Raw genomic sequence first — 22,365 nt, forward strand, 5'->3', positions numbered from 1 at the left:
TGTCTGAACTGTGTTATAACATTGTTTTGACCTCTGTTGTAGATTTTCCGATCAGATATGTCTGAACTGTGTTATAACATTGTTTTTCCCGTTTTGGATATTCATCTGGATAATAATGGTAAGAACATTTTCATTGACAAATATTTATACGTACTAGGTAATTTATTCGTGGACTTTTAAAAAGTGTTAATAGGGTTTCCTGATCGCTACATTCTGCAATCATAGTACAAATGCTAATACTCTTTGAAAGAAAAGAATGAAGGTACATAATCTATGTATTTATAAATATTTGAATTAAAGAAAATGAGACAGTAATCCAACAATACAAATCCGGAAAAAAACATCTGAGTAAACGATCACCTTACTGATTCCCAACCAAATTGTCATTTGCATTTTGGAATGCAACTGTTGACAGTGAAAACTAAGGGACTAGTATTATTGTTGGCTTTTCGGTGAAATTATACTAAGACGAAAAAACAAATTGTATATACAAACTAGTCTATAGAAAAGAACTACTGCCGATAGACAATTGACATTTATAGCAGATGATAGAAACACATAAAATAGCATTGAGCTTTTAACAGCTTTATGATTACATATGGACAAGATTTCGTAAATTTTCAAATATCCAAACAAAAACATGATAGAGAGAAAAACAAATATTTTATATTATAATTCAATTTATCACTGACAATTTTCAAAAGATGACTGCTTATTGAAATAAAAGTAGTTTTATTTTTGGTTGGATGGATTCACGATTTCTGCAGAATACATTGTACTGCTCATATATATATGAAGAGTGAAATTTATTTTTATGCAGGCAAGTCTCAGATTTAAAAAGGTAAACGTGATATTTTCTCTAATTGAATCACGAGACATATTGAGTCTTCTTTCACATCGTTTAAATAGTTTTTTTTTTGTTGTATTTTTCAGTGTATTGTTGAGTGAAGAAAACAAAGAAGAGGACATCACACAACTTTTAATGTTTTATATGAATGTATATTTTTACTTGTGACAAATATTTTATATAGTCAGTGAATATACATTTAATTGCATTTCCTCTCAGTGTTTCATACTATGCCAAACAATACACGAACAGTGACATTTAATAATTCTATTTTCATCGTTTACATTTTGAACATTTTGAACATTCAGAACCTCGCTCGTGAAAATTAAGTTATCTCGACTGGATGAGTATCGTCGTCATCAACCGAGGAAGTACGATATAATCTACATATACAAATATACCGTTTAAAATTAAAGTTGCATATTATTCTAATCGTTATATATAAAAAAAAAAATCAAGCATAACTTATTTTTATAAAATAAAAGTATCATTATACACATTTGTTTATAATTTTTCATACGGTTATGTCGGTTTACCTTTTGGACGTATCTGAAAAACAACTGACTTTTGCTTATGAACTTTTGCAAAAGTTCGCAAAATATACCCTAAGGAACTTACTTCTAAGAATTCAAATAGACGTAGAATAACTGTCCTTTCTTCGTAGACGTGGATGTTCTTTATTAAAATTTACAATTTTTGGTTGCCTAATGTTAATTTTCAATTTTTGGACGGTAATGTTCCTGTGGTCCCGTTTGACTGTGTTTGCATACCACTACAAGCCAGTAAAGGTCTGAAATTGACAGTATTTGTATTTGACTGTACTGTATCTTACATTCTGGAGAAGTCTGAATTTTACTCGAAACTACTTAACCCCAATCATAACTAAACATGACTGTCCTGATTTGTACTCTGCCTTAGTCTGGACCATAATCTAAAGCATAACATAATACTCAACCAATCTAACCAATATGAGACAGTCTATAGCCATTCAAGACATTTACTTAATCCTTTCTGAGCCTGATTTACCGATATACATGTACACTTCTGCAATTAACAGTGAAAAAATTTTAAAGTACAAGTTTGGATATCTCTTCGCTAACTTTCACCACTCTTTTACTGAGAACTCAGATGGTGCTTGCTTTTTGAGACACTATTTTGCTAATATGTTTTTTTAATAATCAATCTACATTCTTTCTAAAATTCGTTCAGGTAAAATTCAAAAGATTCACAATAGAATTAATCAACAAAAACAACAAAAACATTGCTGTACAATTATGAATATTATTGGTCCTAATACCTGTCTTCAATGCACATGTTTCATTCAATCCTTTGGACTGGTACGGTCACACTTAATAAAAATTGCATGATTTTTTATGCTAACAAAAATTGTCCGGCTAACATTCATATACTGTGTTTACCACTATACTATTCATGCATATCACCACCCGTACTATAAACATGCAGTTCTCTCCTTGACAAACTTATTTCTTCATACGTATGTGGAGGACCCAATTCTAAATATTGCCTTTCTATACTCGAGTCACTGCCACTTTTACTGCTATCGTGTTCTGGTGTTAAATATTCTTCTGTCTCTACTTCGATAGGAATGCTGTGGATTTCCTCATATTCGGGGTTTTCAATGTTTCGCTGAGGCACGTCTGGTAAATCTGAAGACCTGTATGCGATTAATACTAGTTGAAAAGTAGCCATTCAGACAAAATTATATTTGTATACAAAACTGTAAAAAATAGTGTTTTTTTTTCTCAAGTGCAAAATGCAGTTAAAACATATTCGACTGATTCAATTAAAAAAGTCCGGTCTCAAATTGATGTTAAACTGAAGTCGAATTGGACATACATACATAATATGATTCCAAATTGATGGAATGCTTTTTGTTCCCTCTCATCGAAATACATTTCGTTTGCTGAATAAGATTCAATGCTCCTTAAAATCCAAGTTTAATAAATGAAAAAAAAAAAAAAAAAAAGATTAAAAAATTGCTGAACATATTTGCTGAACATATTAAATCACAGGAACTTTAGCTAAATGCAGCTTTAAAAAAACAGCCAATATAATTGTTGATTTTTAGGCATAACTGTATTAGTACGAAATGATAAAATTTGAAACTAAAAATCCCATCGAACGGTACACAAGATTATGTACATTGTAGATCTACTACTTATTTTCCAATAAGAAAAATGTCTTATCATATAATTAACCTTTCACGTTCTTGATACTGTAATGATACCACTGGCACCACTGTCTGTCGATCTTCAAATAAAGAAATACCACACATTTTACCAATTATTAGACGTAATAATTTTGGCGGCAAATTATAAAGTGTTATATCTACATATGATTTATTATAGTTTAATAAAGGGCAATTTGAAAATCTAATGATAGCAGAGTATAATTTATTTACTTCCATACCATTTTAAGATAATGTTGTGGCACACCTGCTTCCGAAATATAGTCCATAAATATATATCAATAAGAAGACGTTGTATGATTGACAATTAGACAATTCTCCACAAAAAAAACCCCAAGATTAATGATACAAAAATTAAAAACAACTAAAAATTGTCAATATAGATAAATAACCCCAGTGTCAACCATTCACATTGGCTAAACTCATAGGAGATTTACCGTCTAAATATTTGTAATTATGATATATTTTGTCAGCTCAATATTAAAATAACCGACATCGATCAAAATATAACAAATCAACGATGTGTATGCATTTTCTAATTTACTTATGTGAAATTTTCAAGCGCAGGGAAAATATTTTAAATGCCTTCGTTTTCTACCCATCAGTCGTAGTGCAAATTTTCTACATATTCGAGAAACATGTAAATAATATTTTGAGTTTTTAAAAATATCATCATGTGTTTTTTTCTTAAATAATAATCATTTTTTGTTGTACTGTCCAAAATATACTATATGAGTCGGTCTTCTGAGCATTGGTTTTTGTGCACATGTTTCCAAGCTTTTAACCGCGTTAACTTGATTTATTTGGATGTTCTGGCCGGCGGAATCGCCCATCAATCCAAATAAAATATAGTTTTCTGGTTTCGTTATATGTACGAGCACGTTATATATGGAAAGGAATTTTAATCAACTTGGATCGTCGATGACAGAGATTTTGTCAATATTTGTTATTCAACTTTAAATACAGCGTTTTAGTGTTCATCATTTATAATTGTAATGATCATTTTATGTATATACTAGAACACACCCGTGATATCGCGGGTCCGTGACTGAATTAAAGTCTATATAGCAAAATCCTAAATACAGCGTTTAGTGGTGCGCCTGTCAGATGCGACAATGATTGAATTTAGTAGTGTCAACCCTGTGATTATGACCCGTGTATATAGCAAAATCCTAAATACACCGTTTGGTGGTGCGCCTGTCAGATATAATAGGTGAATATACTATTGGTATCGGTATCGGAATCGACCCGGAACTTGTTAATTATTGGCATTATTAATTATGTAGAAAACAAAAGGGTCTGTAGTGTTGTAATTTTTAATCTACACCATTGTCCTATATTAGCTATATATAAAGTTGAATTCTTTGATTTGTCGTTTTTACCCCATGACGGCTGACAAATTGGACCTCGTTATTTTAGTATTATAGATGCTTATGCTAATGAGATTGTTATTAAAAAAAAGGTGTCCTTCAAGCTGTCTAGGTTAAGATGAATATATAATTGATTGTTTGATTTTAGCCTAAATATTTAAGTGACAGAAGTTAAGGTAATACCATGTGTTTTATGTGCCTTTTAAAAATGTATTGATATAGATGCCTAATTTTTTTTGTAATTCAATATAGTAGACCACTTCATCTTATATTTAAACTGCATAGATATGGTCAAAAAGAGATATAACAAAATACAGTACAAATAAATCAATTGTTAAGTGTGGTTTATATTTGTATACAGATGACTTTGTGCCGGAAATCTACTAACACTCATGCAGAACATATACCAATGTGTGGGATACATAGACCGATAAAAGATTTCCAAAATTTTGCAAGAAAGACATTGCTGTGCTCTAACACAAAAAAGATAAACATTTACATATAACTGGTTATCTACAAACACAAGTTGTATATTTTTAATTCAATATAATAGTATGGAAACAATATATATTACCTGCTCTCTTGTGGATCTGATTAATTCGTATTTGGTTTTTAATGAAGACTGTCACCACAATAAAAAGAATAACGAGAACAACACCGCAAATCACAATGTAAATCTGGTCATTGGTCAGGGTTCCTGGAATGAAAAAAGAGAATATGATGATCTCATGTGCTCCGGAAAGGTAGGCAGACCCGTCACCACATGTTTACACCCGTCTTTGAAAGCTCCATAGATAGTATCGTTACGTGAGCATTATAATTAACAAATTAGGGTTTTAACTGCAAAAAAAGTAAATTAACAAAAATACCGAACTCTAAAGGAAAAATCAAAACGTAAATGCAATAATCAAATGTCAAAATGCTCAAAAATATTAAACGAACTTTTCAATATTCAGAAATCAGTAATATTAATATCATAAAGAAACAAATAAATGATATAAACTACTAAAATAAGTTAATAAAGAGTTAAAAAAAAAAAAATCCATATGAAATGATACACAATACATTGTTTAAGTATCAGCATTTCGTGAAACCCATAGGACTACACGCCATCTAAATAAATATCGAGATGAAATCCGAATACAACCGATGGTTCTGGGACTCGTAACAAAATATAAATATAAAAAGAAGGATAAGCACGTGTATTTATAATGACAATTTGTTTAAGTTTCTTTGAATTCGTATAATGTCATTAAAAATGTTAATCATCATGTGGTGGTTTTTTTTTTACAAAATTGAGCCAAACTGGATTATTACTTAAAAAGTCCGCTTTGATAATTGTATGGAAAACAAATAAATATACTTTATTTCTGTGTCTTAATCGTAGCTGTTGGCCATTTATAACGTGTTACGAAGGGTTATATATAATACAATACAATGAATAGAATTGAGAATGGAAATGGGGAATGTGTCAATGAGACAACAACCCGACCATATAACAGACAACAGCAGAAGGTCAACAATAGGTCTTAAATGCAGCGAAAAATACCCGCACCCGGAGGCGTCCTTTAGCTGGCCCCACTATAATGCAAAGTATAGAAAGGAATTAACAAAACAAAAAATCAACTGAGCCGTAAGTCATCGTGTTATGAAGGGAAATACATATTATGATATATTCAAACAGATAACTTATACATTGTAGAGTAAAACTATCAAGTGAGTATGCAGTCATACTATTTACCAGTTGATGTATGTGTAGGTTCGTCTGTATATCCAGCAGGTTTTAATGAACTTGTGTTGCTCTTTGATAAGGTTGTCGTCTGAACTATTTTGGTGATGGTGTTTCCGTCTTTAATAGAACCTATCAACATACGTTCTTCAAATAGAACATCCATATATCCGTACTCATTTGTAACTTGACAACTGAACTGGTTATCATATGATATTGGTTCTTCTAGTAATAGATTGCTGGAAAATCCGTCCACGATTACTTCTGTGTTGGATATTTTAAAAGCAACGATTGTCCTCATTAAGGAACTTCTATTTAGATGAAGACGTTTATCGTTTTCTAGCCAAACTATGGAAATTGGTTCCGGAACTGAATAAAACTTAACTCTCAGCAAAACACTTTCTCCTGTTTGACGGTATACATTCCGAGATGCAAGTATTGGAGATCCTGAAACAAAGAATAACAGAAGTCTACTACAAGAAGGGATAACATTCAATTCTGGTAGAAAAGTTATATATAACTTTAAAAAACAGACTCAATATTACGCAGATACTACCAAATTATAGTATTTTCGAGAGTCTAATTTCCATAGATTGATGATTTATAAGTACTATGAAGTTTAGGTAATATAATTAAAAAATTCAGAGATATACATTTTTACGTTATGCAGCAATAGTTTTTATACTGACTGTAATATTAATCTTACTTCATAGTTTCAATGTTTTAACATTATGCAAGGATATCTTATTTCTCTTATTAAAATAGATAAAATTTATAAAAGTTGATTTTGCCCTTGCCTTTTGACAGTCACATGTTTTAATTAAATAACTTTAATTGTACAAAAAAATCATAAAAACTTTTAATATTTGAATTAATGCATTAAAGGATTAAGAACTTTGTTGTACGTTTTCTACCCAAAGTTGTGTGACTGTGATTATAACACATATACATTTACGGTATCTTTCAAAGGATAAATGATGTTTTTCAAAAAGGTTGAAAATTAAGGAGGCAATACAAAATGACGAAAAATATAGACTTAAAATGTACAACCTTTTTCAAGTTAACCAATCATACTCGTCGTTTACAAGTAAGTCAGCATATTATTATGTCACAGACTATTATTTCTATTTCGGTGGAAACTTATTCAACTGTATATAATGTTGGCACACTTTCACAAAGCGCTGAGGATGAGTTGATTAAATAAATTTTCTATATTATAACACAATTAAAATAAATTACAATTGTACGAATTAAAAGAAAACGTACTGCGTGATTGCCTTTTTTTATACAAAAAATGACCTGAGTTTTTGTGTATCATAATTTATTTTAAGCTTCATAGACTGTAGAACCATATTAGCACCAAGGTATACAATGGATACCTATAATATGTATGTCCTTTTAGCTGTCATAGACAAGACAAGACAAGACAATATTTTATTTGAGTCTCAACTCTTATCGAAAACATTTACATAATATTAAAGTTTCACATATAAAACAAGAGCCACTCTAAAAAGAGTTATGAGAGACTATAAAAAATGGTATATATATTTACATATATATATTATCATATGTTAATCAATAAAAGAAAGCAAAAAGTCGAAAGATTTTCTTACCAAAAACAGCAACGGTTGCTTGGTGTGTTGATGAATAAATCTTATTTTTTGAACTCCAGGTACATGTATAATCCCCAATGTCTCGATAATCACAGAACGCTATTGTCAACGTTGATTTGTTTCCCAGTGTTATTCCGGGTCGTTCTTCTAGCTTGTTGCCTTTAATCGAATGTAGCCACAGACTTTTCCAATTGGATGAATCATTTATAGTTAAAAAGCATTCAAGTTCTATTGTAGACGAAACATTACAGCTGATATTTAATGGATGGATGCTGACAACCCGAGCTAAAATAAAATAATTAGATGTAATGTTGCTAATAATAAAAGCAAAAGTATTATTTTGACAAATGCATGAAGACATAATTTTTATTTTGTATCTTGCAAAGCCATTTCTTTTCACGAAAGACCTCAGAAAGGGATTGATTAAAAGATGTTAAAGCCTGTAAATATCAAACACCGAAAGATGTACAGAACAAAATGCAATTCTCTTTAATGCAAAACTAGAATAATGATATAATTCTAAACTTATCGCTCCTTTAAATAAACTTATTCTAAAAGGTTACCAATTCAACACTGTAATAAGATCATTAAATATTGTTTTTATTGGTATAAATATTGATTTTGTTATCAGTAAATTAAAAGCAAACTGAATATTACTAGTATATTATACACATATACACATTCATGGATCTACAATCTGTCGATACCTGTATCTTGGCATTGCACAAGGTCATGTTTTTCTCTGACTTTTTATGACGTCTTTACACTAAATCCATCGGATGTCGGATGTGTACGATTTGATAATTTAGTCTTATATGCATCATTTTTTTATTAGTTGTTAGTGGCTTTGAACTAGCTGTCAGTTAACTGCGAGTACTCTCAGATCTGTTCCTAGTGTCTTTTTGTTGTTGGGATGTACAAGTACCCGTCCGCGTCCACTTGCATTTTTGTCCATCTGATGAGTTAAGCCTTTTACAACTGATTTTTATAGTTCGTTCTTATGTTGTACTGTTATACCACTGTCCCAGGTTAGGGAGATGGTATGGATTCCGCTAACATGTTTAACCCCGCCACATTATCTATGTATGTGCCTGTCCAAAGTCTGGAGCCTGTAATGCAGTAGTTGTCGTTTGTTTATGTGTTACATATTTGTTTTTCGTTCATTTTTTAAAATAAAATTTGCCGTTAATTTTCTCGTTTGAATTGTTTTACATTGTCATTTCGGGGCCTTTTATAGCTGACTATGCGGTCTGTGCTTTGCTCATCGTTGAAGGCCGTACGGTGACTTATAGTTGTTAATTTCTGTGTCATTTTGGTCTCTTGTGGAGAGTTGTCTCATTTGCAATCATACCATATCTTCTTTTTTAAATGACGTTACTAATCATTTGATATTGACCCATCTATGAATGAATTAAAACTATTATTTATATATATATAAAAGAGATAAAACCCGACTTACAGACGAGATTTATTTTGATATCTATGCTACCATATAGATTCCTTGCTCTTATCCCATATAACCCAAACTGACTTTCTTTTTGAAGCATAATTGTTGATGAAACTGCAAATACATCTGCCCTGATTTCTGCTACTTTTATGATGGCAAGCTTTCCCCCATTAGTGTCCGTCCAAGAGCATTCTGGTCTAGGAAAGCTCTGAATCATTACATCTACATGTGTTGGATAATTAATAACGGCTTTAAACAATTTAGGGTTGCTTTCATTTTTCTGCAGATATGGTTTATCTAAAATGGTTCGAAAATATAAATGACTTTTGGAAGATTTGATAGATAATTTATAAAGGTCAGCTTTTACCATAGCAAGAAACGAAATGAAAAAAAACAGCTATCGGCAAAAAACTACACTACACCGAAAACTATCAATTGAGTCCAACAAACATAACCAAAAATACTGAGAATGAAGTCATGTTATCTCACAAGGTATTTGTCCTCTGATCCTAATTTGATATATAATAAAAACAACTTGTAGTTCAAGAATCAGCGTTTTAGAATTTTAATATGGACCACAGTTTTACCCATAACACGATATTTCATTCAGACAAGTCGTCTTGTTGCAATAACCCCTTCGCCAGACTGATGATTAGCATATATAATTATTGTAAAATAAGACACTTATACAGTTTTTCCATTTTTCCTTAAACAGAAGACGTTTAAAGGCATGCATATAATATTAAAAATTCCTTTACCTTTTACCATTTTGTTAATGAATATAGTATTGCTTGCTTACAACAAGGATACTTATTATGTGACAACAATGTATAAATTCAGGCACAAAGTTTTGAAACGTTTGAAATAAGTTTTTTTTTTTAAATGATATGGAATATTGTCTTATAATTAAAAAGTGTCCAATATGAATACGAACAGGACCTTTGCTTCAAGCTAGTTCGACTTTTCTGTGTACAATCATTTGTACAGGAAGTTATCTTTAAGTATTTATATTGACTGTAAAGATTCACAGATTATATTTGCAAAACAAACACATGCAAAACAATGTTCTGAATTAAGTTTCATAGAAGAAGAGATACAAATCACTCTATTTTGTTTTGATAAGAATCTGTTTAATTCCATGTATAATGAATATTTTTATTTTTGTGCCAACTTTATCATACAGATTATTTTCGAGTATCATTTTCGTCGTATAATATTGAGTGTTTATCTGAGATCACCGTTGTTTAAAAACAAAATTGATGCTGGTGATAAAATTTGCAAAGTTATATAAACATTTTAATTTTTTTCGCCATAATTGTATGCTGCTATTGTATAAAACCTATTTCCATCATTGAATATATCTTACATCTCACTGTGATATTAATGTTTGCTTGGCCTGATCCAACTCGATTCGTTGCTCGGCAACTGTATTGTCCAAATTGATTCCTGTTAACCTTATCTATATATAGTACATCACTGTTCTCTTCCTGAATAATATTTCCCTCAAACAGCCATTGTATGTTTACAGGGAAGGTGTTTGTTTCAGTAATACAAAATATAGTAAGCTTCGACTCTTCCTCGAACACCGATGAAGGTTCGGCTCTCATATGTACCTGGGGCAACACTGATATTAAGAAATAAAAACAATTTTATTGATAGAAATGTCATGTGTGTAAAAATAAATGTTTGCAAGTCAAAAATCATTATAAAAAAACCGCTCTTGATAAATTTTTTAACAATAGCTGCTGATATTTGGACAACGTATTATATTTCAAATAAGGGGGTCGAGTATAACAAAAGTGTTATAAACAAGAGCTTAGTACTAGTTCATCTATATTTACAAATAATATTATATTTTTAAGCTTTTGAATTACGCATATCTGATGTGATGTTCTTCTGTACCCCCACCTTATAAGCGAACAAAATAATTCTGTATTTTCGGTGCATTTCACATATGTCTTATTTATTAGTATAGTTAGGTAAATTTACATTTCCATGTATAAAGTATTATGGTATTACAAATAATTATTGTCACAGCATTTAATAAAAATAAATCTTTCAAAATCGTCAAAATCATGAAATTATTTGGACAAATATTGTGAAAGTTGTTGTTACTTTTTCGATTTCATTTCATTTATTGGTATGAGTTTCAAGATCACAAAAATATGTTACTGTTTGTGAAATCCTGTCATGCGTAAATGGAAAATGTTCGATGTCATTCTGCGGTTTACATTGTACCCATGTTATTTTTTTATTAAATGTATTCGTTTCTCAGTGGTGAGTGTTCTTGAGTTTGTTTGTACCATATTTCTGTCACGTAGTGTTTTCATTCAAGCGATTGTCATATAAGCAGGAGGTTTGGCTAGCCATAACCAAGTTGAACCAACGATTTTTTGTTTAAAATGTCCTGTGTCAAATTAAGAAGTTGTTGTTATAAACTACTTTTATACTGAGGATGTGCTTGTTGTTTGACATCAACAATTTTTATATCATCTATTATAATATTGCATTAACTAAAATACAAAAATACATAGATACATACAGTTCAAATAAATTGTTATGTTCATCTCAAGCTGATCATAACTATTATTTGCAATACATGTTAGAGTTGTCATGTGATCTGACCGGCTACTCTTTATCCTCGTAGATATGAAAGTTGTATTGTGGCATGTCTTAGTTTTTAATACAATATATTCATCTCGCACCCAGTCTAATGTCCCTGGTGGATTACCACAATCAACTTCACATCCTACTTCAATTTCTGAGCCTTCGTTTGCGTAAATATTATTGGAAGAATTCGACATGGTTATCTGCATGTTTGTTGGTGTCTCTAAAATATTTCAAATTAATCTGCAATCATTCTGCTAAGTAGCCAGTTTATATAACATTGAATACAAGAAAACTTCTCAATACTATTACATTGTTGACATTTTAGTGAATCTGTATTTTAAAATGTGTTGTTTTAAACGAGCAAAATTATCTTGAAATTTATTGAAGTGATTTCTAGAAACAAGACTCAGTTTTAGATTTTATTCGTTTTATCCTACATAAACAAATTTCAATCGGAGGATTCGAACAATTCATATAGCATTATATAACATTTTATACACCTTTTAGCAAAACATAGATAGACTTGATTGCACGAACTAATTAGTACCTGCTTGATATATCTGCTTTTAATTGCGTAGCTAGAATAGTGTGTAGTCAACAATATTATATTACCCTCTTAAACTTCGTCGTATATAGTGACACTCTTTGATTTTATTCATGAAGGAACATAAACGTTTAAAGTATCTTGCAAAACCATTCGTAATACCAGCTGGGGTAAAACAACTGACTCCTGGGGTGTTTACTGACAGTAAAGGGAAATATTTGGAAAGGTATTGCCGAAATTCAGTCGAGAATAGTATTAAAGGGTGGAATTAATCTGGGCGTAGCTCTTCTCAAGCTCTTGTATGGTTTAAACAAACCTTAATTATATAAAATTGGACATCTTGATAACATTGCGTTATATGTATGGTTTGGTACATGCGATCTCATTATTTAAGACAAACACAGTAGATATATTAACTTAAGTTATTCTGGGTGTAAATTAAGATTTTTGGAAACTCCACCATACTCCGTATCTCTTTGGAACTCCTATCAAAGACATCCTGATGTTCAACAATTCAAAAATAATGATGACATTTTATTATGTAAATAAAGGCATTAAACAATTACATCAGATACAGGAACGACACATTGGGAACTAGAACTCCAAATTTATCAGCTGATATCCATCATAGAATCAATACTAGCAACAACAATAGTTTTAATATATTAATTTTAAAGACAATTTGTATATATCGCTGCTGTGACAAAGCAGGGAAACGGTTGGATTTTCCACAGTACTCTTACTTGCCACACCATATTTTATACTAAATTGCTGTTTGTTTAAAAAAAAAAATATCATGGAGCTAGCCAGAAAAACTAAGCGAATAACGTCCGATAAAGACAATAATATGAGCCTACACTAAAAATATGAAAACAACTATACTTTAAATATTGAAAAATCTTTGAAGAAAAAATTAGAAAGTACTAAAGTCACTAAAATAGCATACTGAAAACCTGGAGGTGGTACATGTATCACTGGAAAATTGCTATAACTTTTGAACTTTTTTAATATGCATGTGATATCTATAAAAAAAATCACAGGACATACTTGATTTCAGTAAACCTGCTGCAACCGACACTGTTGGTAATAATGTTCAAATAAACTATAGCATTACTGATACATCAAAGAAAAGCTTTATTATAAATGCCTATATAACAAAGTGTACCTTGTTGAAAAATGGTAAAAACTCAAAAAGATTTGAACTATGTGACATTACAAAAATGCATAGTATAATGTTTCACACCAAGATATCTGGTGAAAAGATAAACATAGAGAAAGGTAACAGAATGCTCGCTGAACAACTTGTAGAGGCAATTGCAACGCTACAATCTGGTCTAGGATTAGCAGATGCATCAAATACTCAAACTGGTGTAGCACAAGTGTAACAGAAATTGTAGAACAAAAGCAGTTCTTTGCATCTAAGGTGTTTGGGTTCATTATAATTGTGAAAAATTCTCTGAAGATGATGTAAAAAATGTAAAAAGAAAGGATTTCACTTATGTATGTACAGTTTGTACTCTCGAAAAAGTTGAAAACAACAATATTGTAAAGGCATTGGAGGCAAATGATAAACAAGACATAACTTTTTTAATTAACTGAATCCCTTTTACAAGAAGAAAATGTACTGAACTGTCATGCATGTAATATGTCAATACTAAACAAGGTAGATTGCTGTTCTATTTGTCTGATGAAATTTCATAATACTTGTCTGAATACCACAAACCACACCTGCTTTGCTTGTCTAGGGCGCAAAGACCAAAGTGATATTGTACAACCGGTTATTACACAAGATCAGCAAACTTCGGCTAAAACAATAGATGCAGGAGGTTTAACTGTAGGCAACAACATTGATTGCAATTCAACGCAACATACAGAAAAAATGAAGAAAATCTAACAACAAGTAGTACTCTTTCAAATACCAACAATTCAACTGCGCAAGATCAAAATGAAACCAGTGCAAATTCCGAATTTCAGAAAATTAAAATGAAGGAACTTTGACAACTAGAACAGACACTGCGGAAAAAAGATTAACAGTTGAAGATGAAGGAGACTGCTATTAATGAAAACATGTCAATAAAAACGAAAGTGCTGGATAGACTGTTTAAAGATGAAGCATGAAACCTAGAGTTGGAACCGACCGTAAAAAATTCTATACTCAAAGAATTGAGACACTAGAGGCCTATAAGACTACACAGGGAAAAGGTGGGACTTTCCACCGTATCTCTAACACAGAAAGACAAAGTTAGTCCTGATAGTTCCTCAAGTGATAAACTCATAGTGGAAATTAGAGAAAAAGTCACCAACTATGTACTTGGTAACGTGGATGAAGAACTCAACAAACTACTCAACAACAGCTGTAATAGATCCTCGAAATCTGCACAGTGTAATCCAAGTCAACAATCGCATTCAAAACAGGAAACAAGATATAGAAATTAATCACTCAATTAACTTCTACTCCAACCTCAACGAAGATAGAAACATATGTAAAGAAAACTTAATTGAAATACTTCCAACTGATCAAAAGAATGTTAACAAGACTGAACTTTCACACTCAAATAAATCATACAGGAATGATAAAGAAGTTGTTAACAATCAACAGCGTATAGGAAAACGTGATCCCAACTGGTTCCACATCTCCTTTGAAGGTGAACCTATAAGCGATGAAGTAAACAATAGTGTCATGCACTTTTTATACCAACACAGCCTCATCCGTCTTAAAATATAACAATCAAACCTAGACCCATAGGAGAGAAGGCTAAAAACTGTAAATATGCATTAAAGATTTTAGATTTTAACTGTAAGAACATTTCAACCTGTGGTCCACTATTTGATGAATTAAAAGACTCTATTGGTAAAGCAGTAGACTTCAGCGACCCAATGACTCCATGGAGAATGCAAAGAGGTTATGGTGGGACTGCTATACATTGGAAGAAAAATCTTGACTCCATAGTTACTCCACCGACAATAGGGAATAATCGAATACAATGCATTGAGATCAATGGTGACCCTAATTTAATAGTCATTTCTGTATATTTACCTTGTAAAGGTTCAACAAATGGTCAAACAAAATTTCAAGAATGTATAGATCTTTTGAATGAAATATTGACAACCTATGAACTAACACACCAAATAATAATAGGTGGTGACTTTAATGAGGAAATCTTTGGATCTAATGACTCGATAAGACAGAAATATATAGTGTCATTTATGGACGAACACTGTCTGTGTACAAAAGATACTGGAAAAACCTTCATTAGCGCTAATGGGAGTGATTGTACTGCAATCGACTATATACTTTTTCAAGAAACTTTTAAAGAATCAATCATTAATATTAGGAAATGTGAATATTTTTACTGGGAATGTATCTGACCATTATCCTCTTCTATTGTCTTTGGATTTTGTGATAACCAAGAGTTCAAATAAGAAAACAGAATTTAAGCCTAAAATGAAAGTTAAATGGGATAAAGCAGACTTGTCGAATTACACTGAGATATTTAATGAGGGACTTATTACATCTCTACAAGATATAAATACAAAAGATGATATAGAAACATGTTTTCATAATATAACTGCTGTAATAACAAAAGCCACCATTGAGATCGCACAAAAAACGAAAATAAACCTAAATTAAAAGTAATGTCTGACGAAATATTAAAGGCTATTAGGAATAAGAAATCAGCATTTTATTATTGGAAAGCAAAAGGACGGCCAACTGATTGTTGAGATCCTTTTCAACTTGAAAAGAAAATTACAACACAGGAATTGAGAAAGGTTTGTAGATTTGAAGTTGCACAAAAAAGCATACAAGAAAGAAATGAAATTATTGAAGCAAGATCATCAAACAAAACTCTCTTCTATAAACTTATCAACAAGTAACGTGGAAAACTATCCAGACGTATAGATGAGCTTAATGTAGGTGACAACATTTGTAACACTCCAGAGCAAATAATGGAGGGTTGGGAGATACATTTTGGACAATTAGAAGAGAACACTCTCGATGAAAATTTTGATTTCAATTATTTAAAGACTACAGAAAATGAATATAAAAACATAATTGAACTCTGCAATGAGCAATTTATACATGTTGATGTAACACATGTCACAAGAAGAAACTTTAAAAGCTATAAACAGTTTGAACCGAAACAAGGCAGCAGATTTCTATGGCATTACAGCTGAAAATATTATCCATGGCGGTGTCAAACTTTTAACATATTTATAAGCTTTAATCAACAAATCTTTTGAAAAACATTTTATTCCTGATTAACTCAAAATTGGAACCCTCTTTCCGGTATTTAAGAATAAAGGCGATTGTAAAAATGCAAAAAAACTACAAAGGAATTACTGTAACACCAACATTCTCCAAAGTAATCGAGAAGATACTAAAAATTAAAGAAAACTGTAAAATAAAATTAATATGTCAAATTCCTTTACAAAGAGGTTTCACAGAAAATTCATCACCATTACTTTGTGAACTTATAGTAGAAGAATTTGAATGAGAGAATAAAGATCTTAAATGCCCAACATATATAGGCCTCCTGGATGCAAAATATGCCTTCGATGTAGTGGTTCACGCAAACTTAATTAAAAGGCTTCATCGATATGGTTTTTCAAATCAATCCATTTTATTGATAGTCAATCTATACCAAAATGCAGTTTCACATGTCAAATGGGACAAAAGCTTTTCAGAAGATTACTTTAAAAAAGAACAAGGTGTTCGGCAAGGTGAAACTCTCAGTGCCGACTTATATAAACTACATATATATATAAATCCTCTTTTGAATTTTCTATGTGACTCAGGACTTTGTGGGAAAATCGGAAACATTAATTGCTGTGCACCGACTTGGCAGACGATGTTGCACTACTTGCCTGTAACCCATTGGATATACCAACAATGGTAGATATTGCCGTAGATTTTAGTAAGCGCAAAGGATGCCATTTACAACCTTCAAAAAGCGTAATTTTACCTGTAAAAAGCAAAGCTAAAACTATAAAAACTAATTTAGGAATTTGGAAATTAAACGATACTGTAATGCCAGTAGTAGACAAAGCTTCACATATTGGAATAACGAGATCTCCAAACAATTCTGCACAAACAACTGTTGAAGAAAATTTGAAAAAAAAACAGAAGAGCTATCTACAGTCTAATGGGAACTGGTCTGCATGGGGAGAATGGTCTTGATATTGAAACCTCAATTGCAATGTTGAGAACTTATATTCTTCCAATACTAACCTACGGACTTGAAATTGTGTTACAATACAAAATGTTACTTAAGCAAATTCTTTCGCTAAATATTAATGTTGCTGATCCTGCTGTGTACTTAATATCTGGTTTACTACCCATAGAAGCCAAAATACATTTAAAAATCCTTTCACTGTTTTAAAAAATATTGCAAGAGCAAATAAAAACTCATCTGAGTGGAGGCTAGCAGAAAGAAAACTACATATTAAAAGCTTTGATAGTAACAGCTGGTTTATAGATATGAAAAAGATCTGTATCAAATATAATCTAGAAAACCCATTATCACTACTTTATAATGAAATGTGATTGCCAAAAGAAAAATGGATGACTACCACAGCAGTAAATAAATATTGGACAACAAGAAATAACGAATAAATAATGTATTACTCCAGCTTGAAATACATTCAGACATCATCATTTAAAGTTGGGAAAATTCATCCTTTGGCCTTAGCGAATAGTGCTAATCAAAGAGACATCAACAGAATTCCAATAATAATTAACATTGAAACTGGAACCTACATTCTGCAGATGAATAGAACAGCTTACAACCAAAACAACGTTGATCCAACATGTAAATTATGTGACCAGGTAGAAGAATCACTATCACACTTTTTGCTGTGTTGTAGAGCACTAGACCAAATTCGTACAACAATATTGAAAAACATTATATGTAAATGTAGTGAGCTTCCTGCTTTGCAACATTCTAGTATTCAGCTAGAATTTTTGCAACTAATTATTAATCCATTCCACTATTCTAAGCTGTAGAATTGAACCTCTGTCTTGACAATTAATATATAATTTACACAATAAGAGATATGAAATACTTTCAAAAATGGACTTGATAAGTAGTAGGAGGAAGATGAACTTTATAGTCAGTTAGAAAGGTCAAATAGAGTTTTTGCAGATCGCCTAGGCTAAATATTATAAATAGAATTTTTATATTTCTAAGTAATAGTATACAGACAATTTTTATCTTTTACATATAAAAGGATAAATAAGTATCGTAATTTGAACTGTGAACTGTGTACATAATGCTCATAGTGTAAATATATTGATGGATTAATGTTCTATACTATTGCGGTGGTGGAACTATTTTTATTGTTTTACTGCATAAACGGAGGTGTGCCTATATTGGCAGAAATTCATTGGATACAGATACAGATACAGATAGCAAAATAATAAATAGCAAAAATACCGAACTCCGAAAAAATTTCAAAACGGAAGGTCTCTAGTAAAATAGCCAAAATCAAAAGCTCAAACACACCTTGCAAAAAATTAATGTGTTGCCTTTATCGCTTACGTTTAATATGAGATGACCTATAGAGTTTCTTAACACGAATAAGTAAAACTGAAAAAGTAAGGTTTGAAAACATATAAAAATTCACTTTAGAAAAAATATTTAATATTTTAGCAAAACATAGAAAGCTATGTTTTTAACATATAACCCCGCCTATCTCACTCAAACTCACAGCCAATATGTCTTCAATCTTTACTGTATCAACAAAACTTACCTATTAATGCTGCATAGAACTCCTGTTTAACAGTTAAACCATCGATGACAGTATCACACTGGAATAGACCAATGCAATCTTCTGTGCAGTTTATAATTCGGAGATTATATCGGCCTGTAATAGAATCCTCCAGAACAGTTAATTGATGTTGGTTATAAACATGTGTGTTGACTTTGCCATTTATACTGTAAATGATGAGGTTTGGTGGACCTCTCCAAACTACTGCTTTTGTGGCTGACTTTAAAGGGCAGTTAAAAGTTAAATCTGACCCAATTTTTACATATTTAACATGTTCTATTGTCTCTGAAAAAAAAAATATAAACCAAACAAGACATAACATGCTGATTCATTTGCATCTCAATAACAGTACATTTCAAAAATTAAATTCAAATATTAGAAGAAAGATACAGGATTATACATATACGAAGCTAACATTCCATAATTATCAAGAAAAGACATGTAATAAAAGACTTTTCGATAGTTATATCCAAATTCTTCAAGTTGAACTGGTTGACCATGATGGAACATCTGTGTATATGTTCCACTTGCCATAACCACTTTCATGTCCTCTTTCTTCGACTATGACATAAACGAATGCGACGTTTCTTCGGACTTTCACATGCCTGGCAACGTGATGGATGACACGTGTAGAGGAGAAACTGCTTACCCTTTCAGACCACATGAGTTCTCCTGGCTATATCGGGTTTGAAATGCTCAATCATCAATCTTCTGTGATTTTCTGTTGTTGTTTGTTTCTTTGTCGTTTGTATGCCCTATTGAAGATAGTAGAGGGGCATTATGTTTTCTGGTCTGTGCGTCCGTCTGTCCCGCTTCAAGTTAAAGTTTTTTTGTTAAGGTAGTTTTTGATGAAGCTGAAGTCCAATCAACTTGATATTTAGTACACATGTTCCCTATGGTATAATCTTTCTAATTTTAATGCCAAATTATTTTTTTTACCCACGGTTCCTTGAACATGGAAAACGATATTGCGAGTGGGGCAACCGTGTACTTTGGACACACTTTTGTAGTTGTTTGTAATGGTTTTGTATGTTTTTTCAAGATTTATATTGGTTGATTGCTCCTTTTTGATATTTTTACTCACTTCAAAAAAAATCTTAAAACTAAATCTTTCACAGATTGACTGTCTCTTTAATCTCTCTAAATCTGACTAACAGTATCATTCAATTAAACTGCAATTTTAATAAATATGCTACGAAAATAGAATTATCACTTTTATTAGAAATGTCTATAATAGAATTAATTTGTTTTGTAAAATAAAATCAAACACATACTTTCAAGTTATGGATCATATTTCTAATAAATTGATACAATAACATACGAAATACAAGATACAACACTTACCAGATATATTAGATCCAATAAAAAACCATACGATAAATAAGCATGTATATACCAGTACTCTTTCAGTGAACAGCTTCATTACTTGAGCTGCCTTAAGTAGTTACTGACAGACTAATATGATGGCATCGTACGATAATAGAACGGTGCAATTGTTTTTGTCGAGATAGAGTATATTTATATTTCCTGTGATCAATTGTTTTGAAGTTCCGTGTTATAAGAGTAAAAAATGTTTTTCAATTTTATTCATACCGGAATCTCATATAAATATTTATATATGTCGATCTCAATTGACAGTTTCCTTTTTCGCTTTTGTTTGCTGTGTTGCTATTTTGATAATCTAACTATATGATAATTGACAGAATACGTATACACAATAATTTTTTTTTATTTCAAATCAATATACTAATTACTTGATGTTTGTGTCAAAATCCAGTAAAGCAAATGGAGGCTAAAGATACAAATTGACATTCAAACCAATAAGTTAAAAAAAAATATATATAAGGCAGACTCAACTCTATTTTTTGGTAACTTTTATTTCCTGTCCGATAGGGTTCATGGGATAGATGTGCTCAATATAGTCAACAAATTTTGAAATATTCATTGAGAGAACATCATCTATTTATCATATGATAAAGGAACAGGTCGGCAAGAAGAGGGGAACCGTTTTGTTCCCCATTGGAATACCGTTTGTTGAAAAACACGTCCGTCCACCAAACGTTACAAAGATTATGTCAGTTTTAGAAAAGTTGTTGTCTTCAATACATAATCATAGATACCAGGATTGTAATTATGTCTTTGCGCCACACACAAGTTTCGTCTACAAAAGACTTATTCGTGACGCTCAAATAAAAAGGTACGAAAAAGAGGAACGAAAGATACCAAAGGGACAGTTAAACTCATAAATCAAAATAAACTGACAACGCCATGGCTAAAAATGAAAAAGACAAACAGACAAACAATAGTACACATGACACAACATAGAAAACCAAGGAATAAACGACACGAACCCCACCAAAAACTAGGGGTGATCTCAGGTGCTCTGGAAGGGTAAGGAGATCCTGCTTCACATGTGGCTTATGTGATAGCAAATCCGGTAAGTAGTCTAATTCGGTAGGTCACATACATTAAAGGGAAGGGAATTGTAGTTACGACGTAAGGAACATATCCGATATCATTTGTGAAACAGTTATTCCATAACGGTCAACCAGCTCGTGATGGCGTCACTAAAATTTCAACTTCACCATTTGGAACTCTTGGTTTAATAGCTTCCTTGTGATAAGCAACCCTCTATCAAGAAAATCATTTAAGGAAATGCAAGCACGGGAATATTGTATCAATTGGGAGATATATACCCCTTATGCAGGTCCTGCTGGAATGTTGCTACTTAGAAATGGAAAGTTAACAATTGGAAAGCTGAAATCATCTCTTTTGTCGTAAAGTTTAGTTCTCAACCTACCCTCATTGTCAATTTCTAAATGTAAGTCAAGATATGAGGCCGACTTAACTGTATCTGTAGTACAAAGTGATTGTTTACAAAGAAGGATTTATTCTTCCAAAAGACAAGATACTTGAATCTACGTTGGCCATCATTTTTCATTAAAACAAAACAGGACGAACTCTTTTAATTTGTCTTTTAGTGTGGAGTGGGCAGTACTTGTGTAAAATGTAGATAAGTCAACTATTTTAATACTATTGTAAGATGAAAGAGGCTGAGATTGTATGTATTCTAAAAGATCTTTTGAATGTTCAAGTATCCACATCTGATTCACGCCACCTTTACAATACATGTAGGTAGTTTCACAATAAATTTTTTGAAACCCGGTTTTGATTGCTTATAAAATTGACCCAGTTACGAAATAACAAAACTATATCATGTAACGTTAA

The 22,365-nt window shown here is 31.5% G+C and overlaps 1 protein-coding gene across 1 annotated transcript; it reads right to left on the bottom strand.

Annotated features, from left to right (window-relative positions):
- Positions 1-947: 947 nt before the first annotated feature.
- Positions 948-19,414, bottom strand: LOC143067278 (neuronal cell adhesion molecule-like). The gene is made up of 9 exons (XM_076240405.1): positions 19,120-19,414; positions 11,758-12,045; positions 10,582-10,839; positions 9,228-9,512; positions 7,769-8,053; positions 6,168-6,602; positions 5,001-5,123; positions 3,067-3,118; positions 948-2,522 (listed from the first exon to the last, which is right to left on the bottom strand). The coding sequence occupies exons 2-9, from the start codon at positions 12,029-12,031 to the stop codon at positions 2,273-2,275; spliced, it is 1,962 nt and encodes a 653-aa protein (XP_076096520.1). The 5' UTR covers positions 12,032-12,045; positions 19,120-19,414; the 3' UTR covers positions 948-2,272.
- Between the last annotated feature and the right edge of the window lie 2,951 nt (positions 19,415-22,365).

The sequence above is a fragment of the Mytilus galloprovincialis genome, chromosome 3, assembly GCF_965363235.1.
Source record: "Mytilus galloprovincialis chromosome 3, xbMytGall1.hap1.1, whole genome shotgun sequence".
In the NCBI taxonomy this organism is placed as follows: Eukaryota; Metazoa; Mollusca; class Bivalvia; order Mytilida; family Mytilidae; genus Mytilus; species Mytilus galloprovincialis.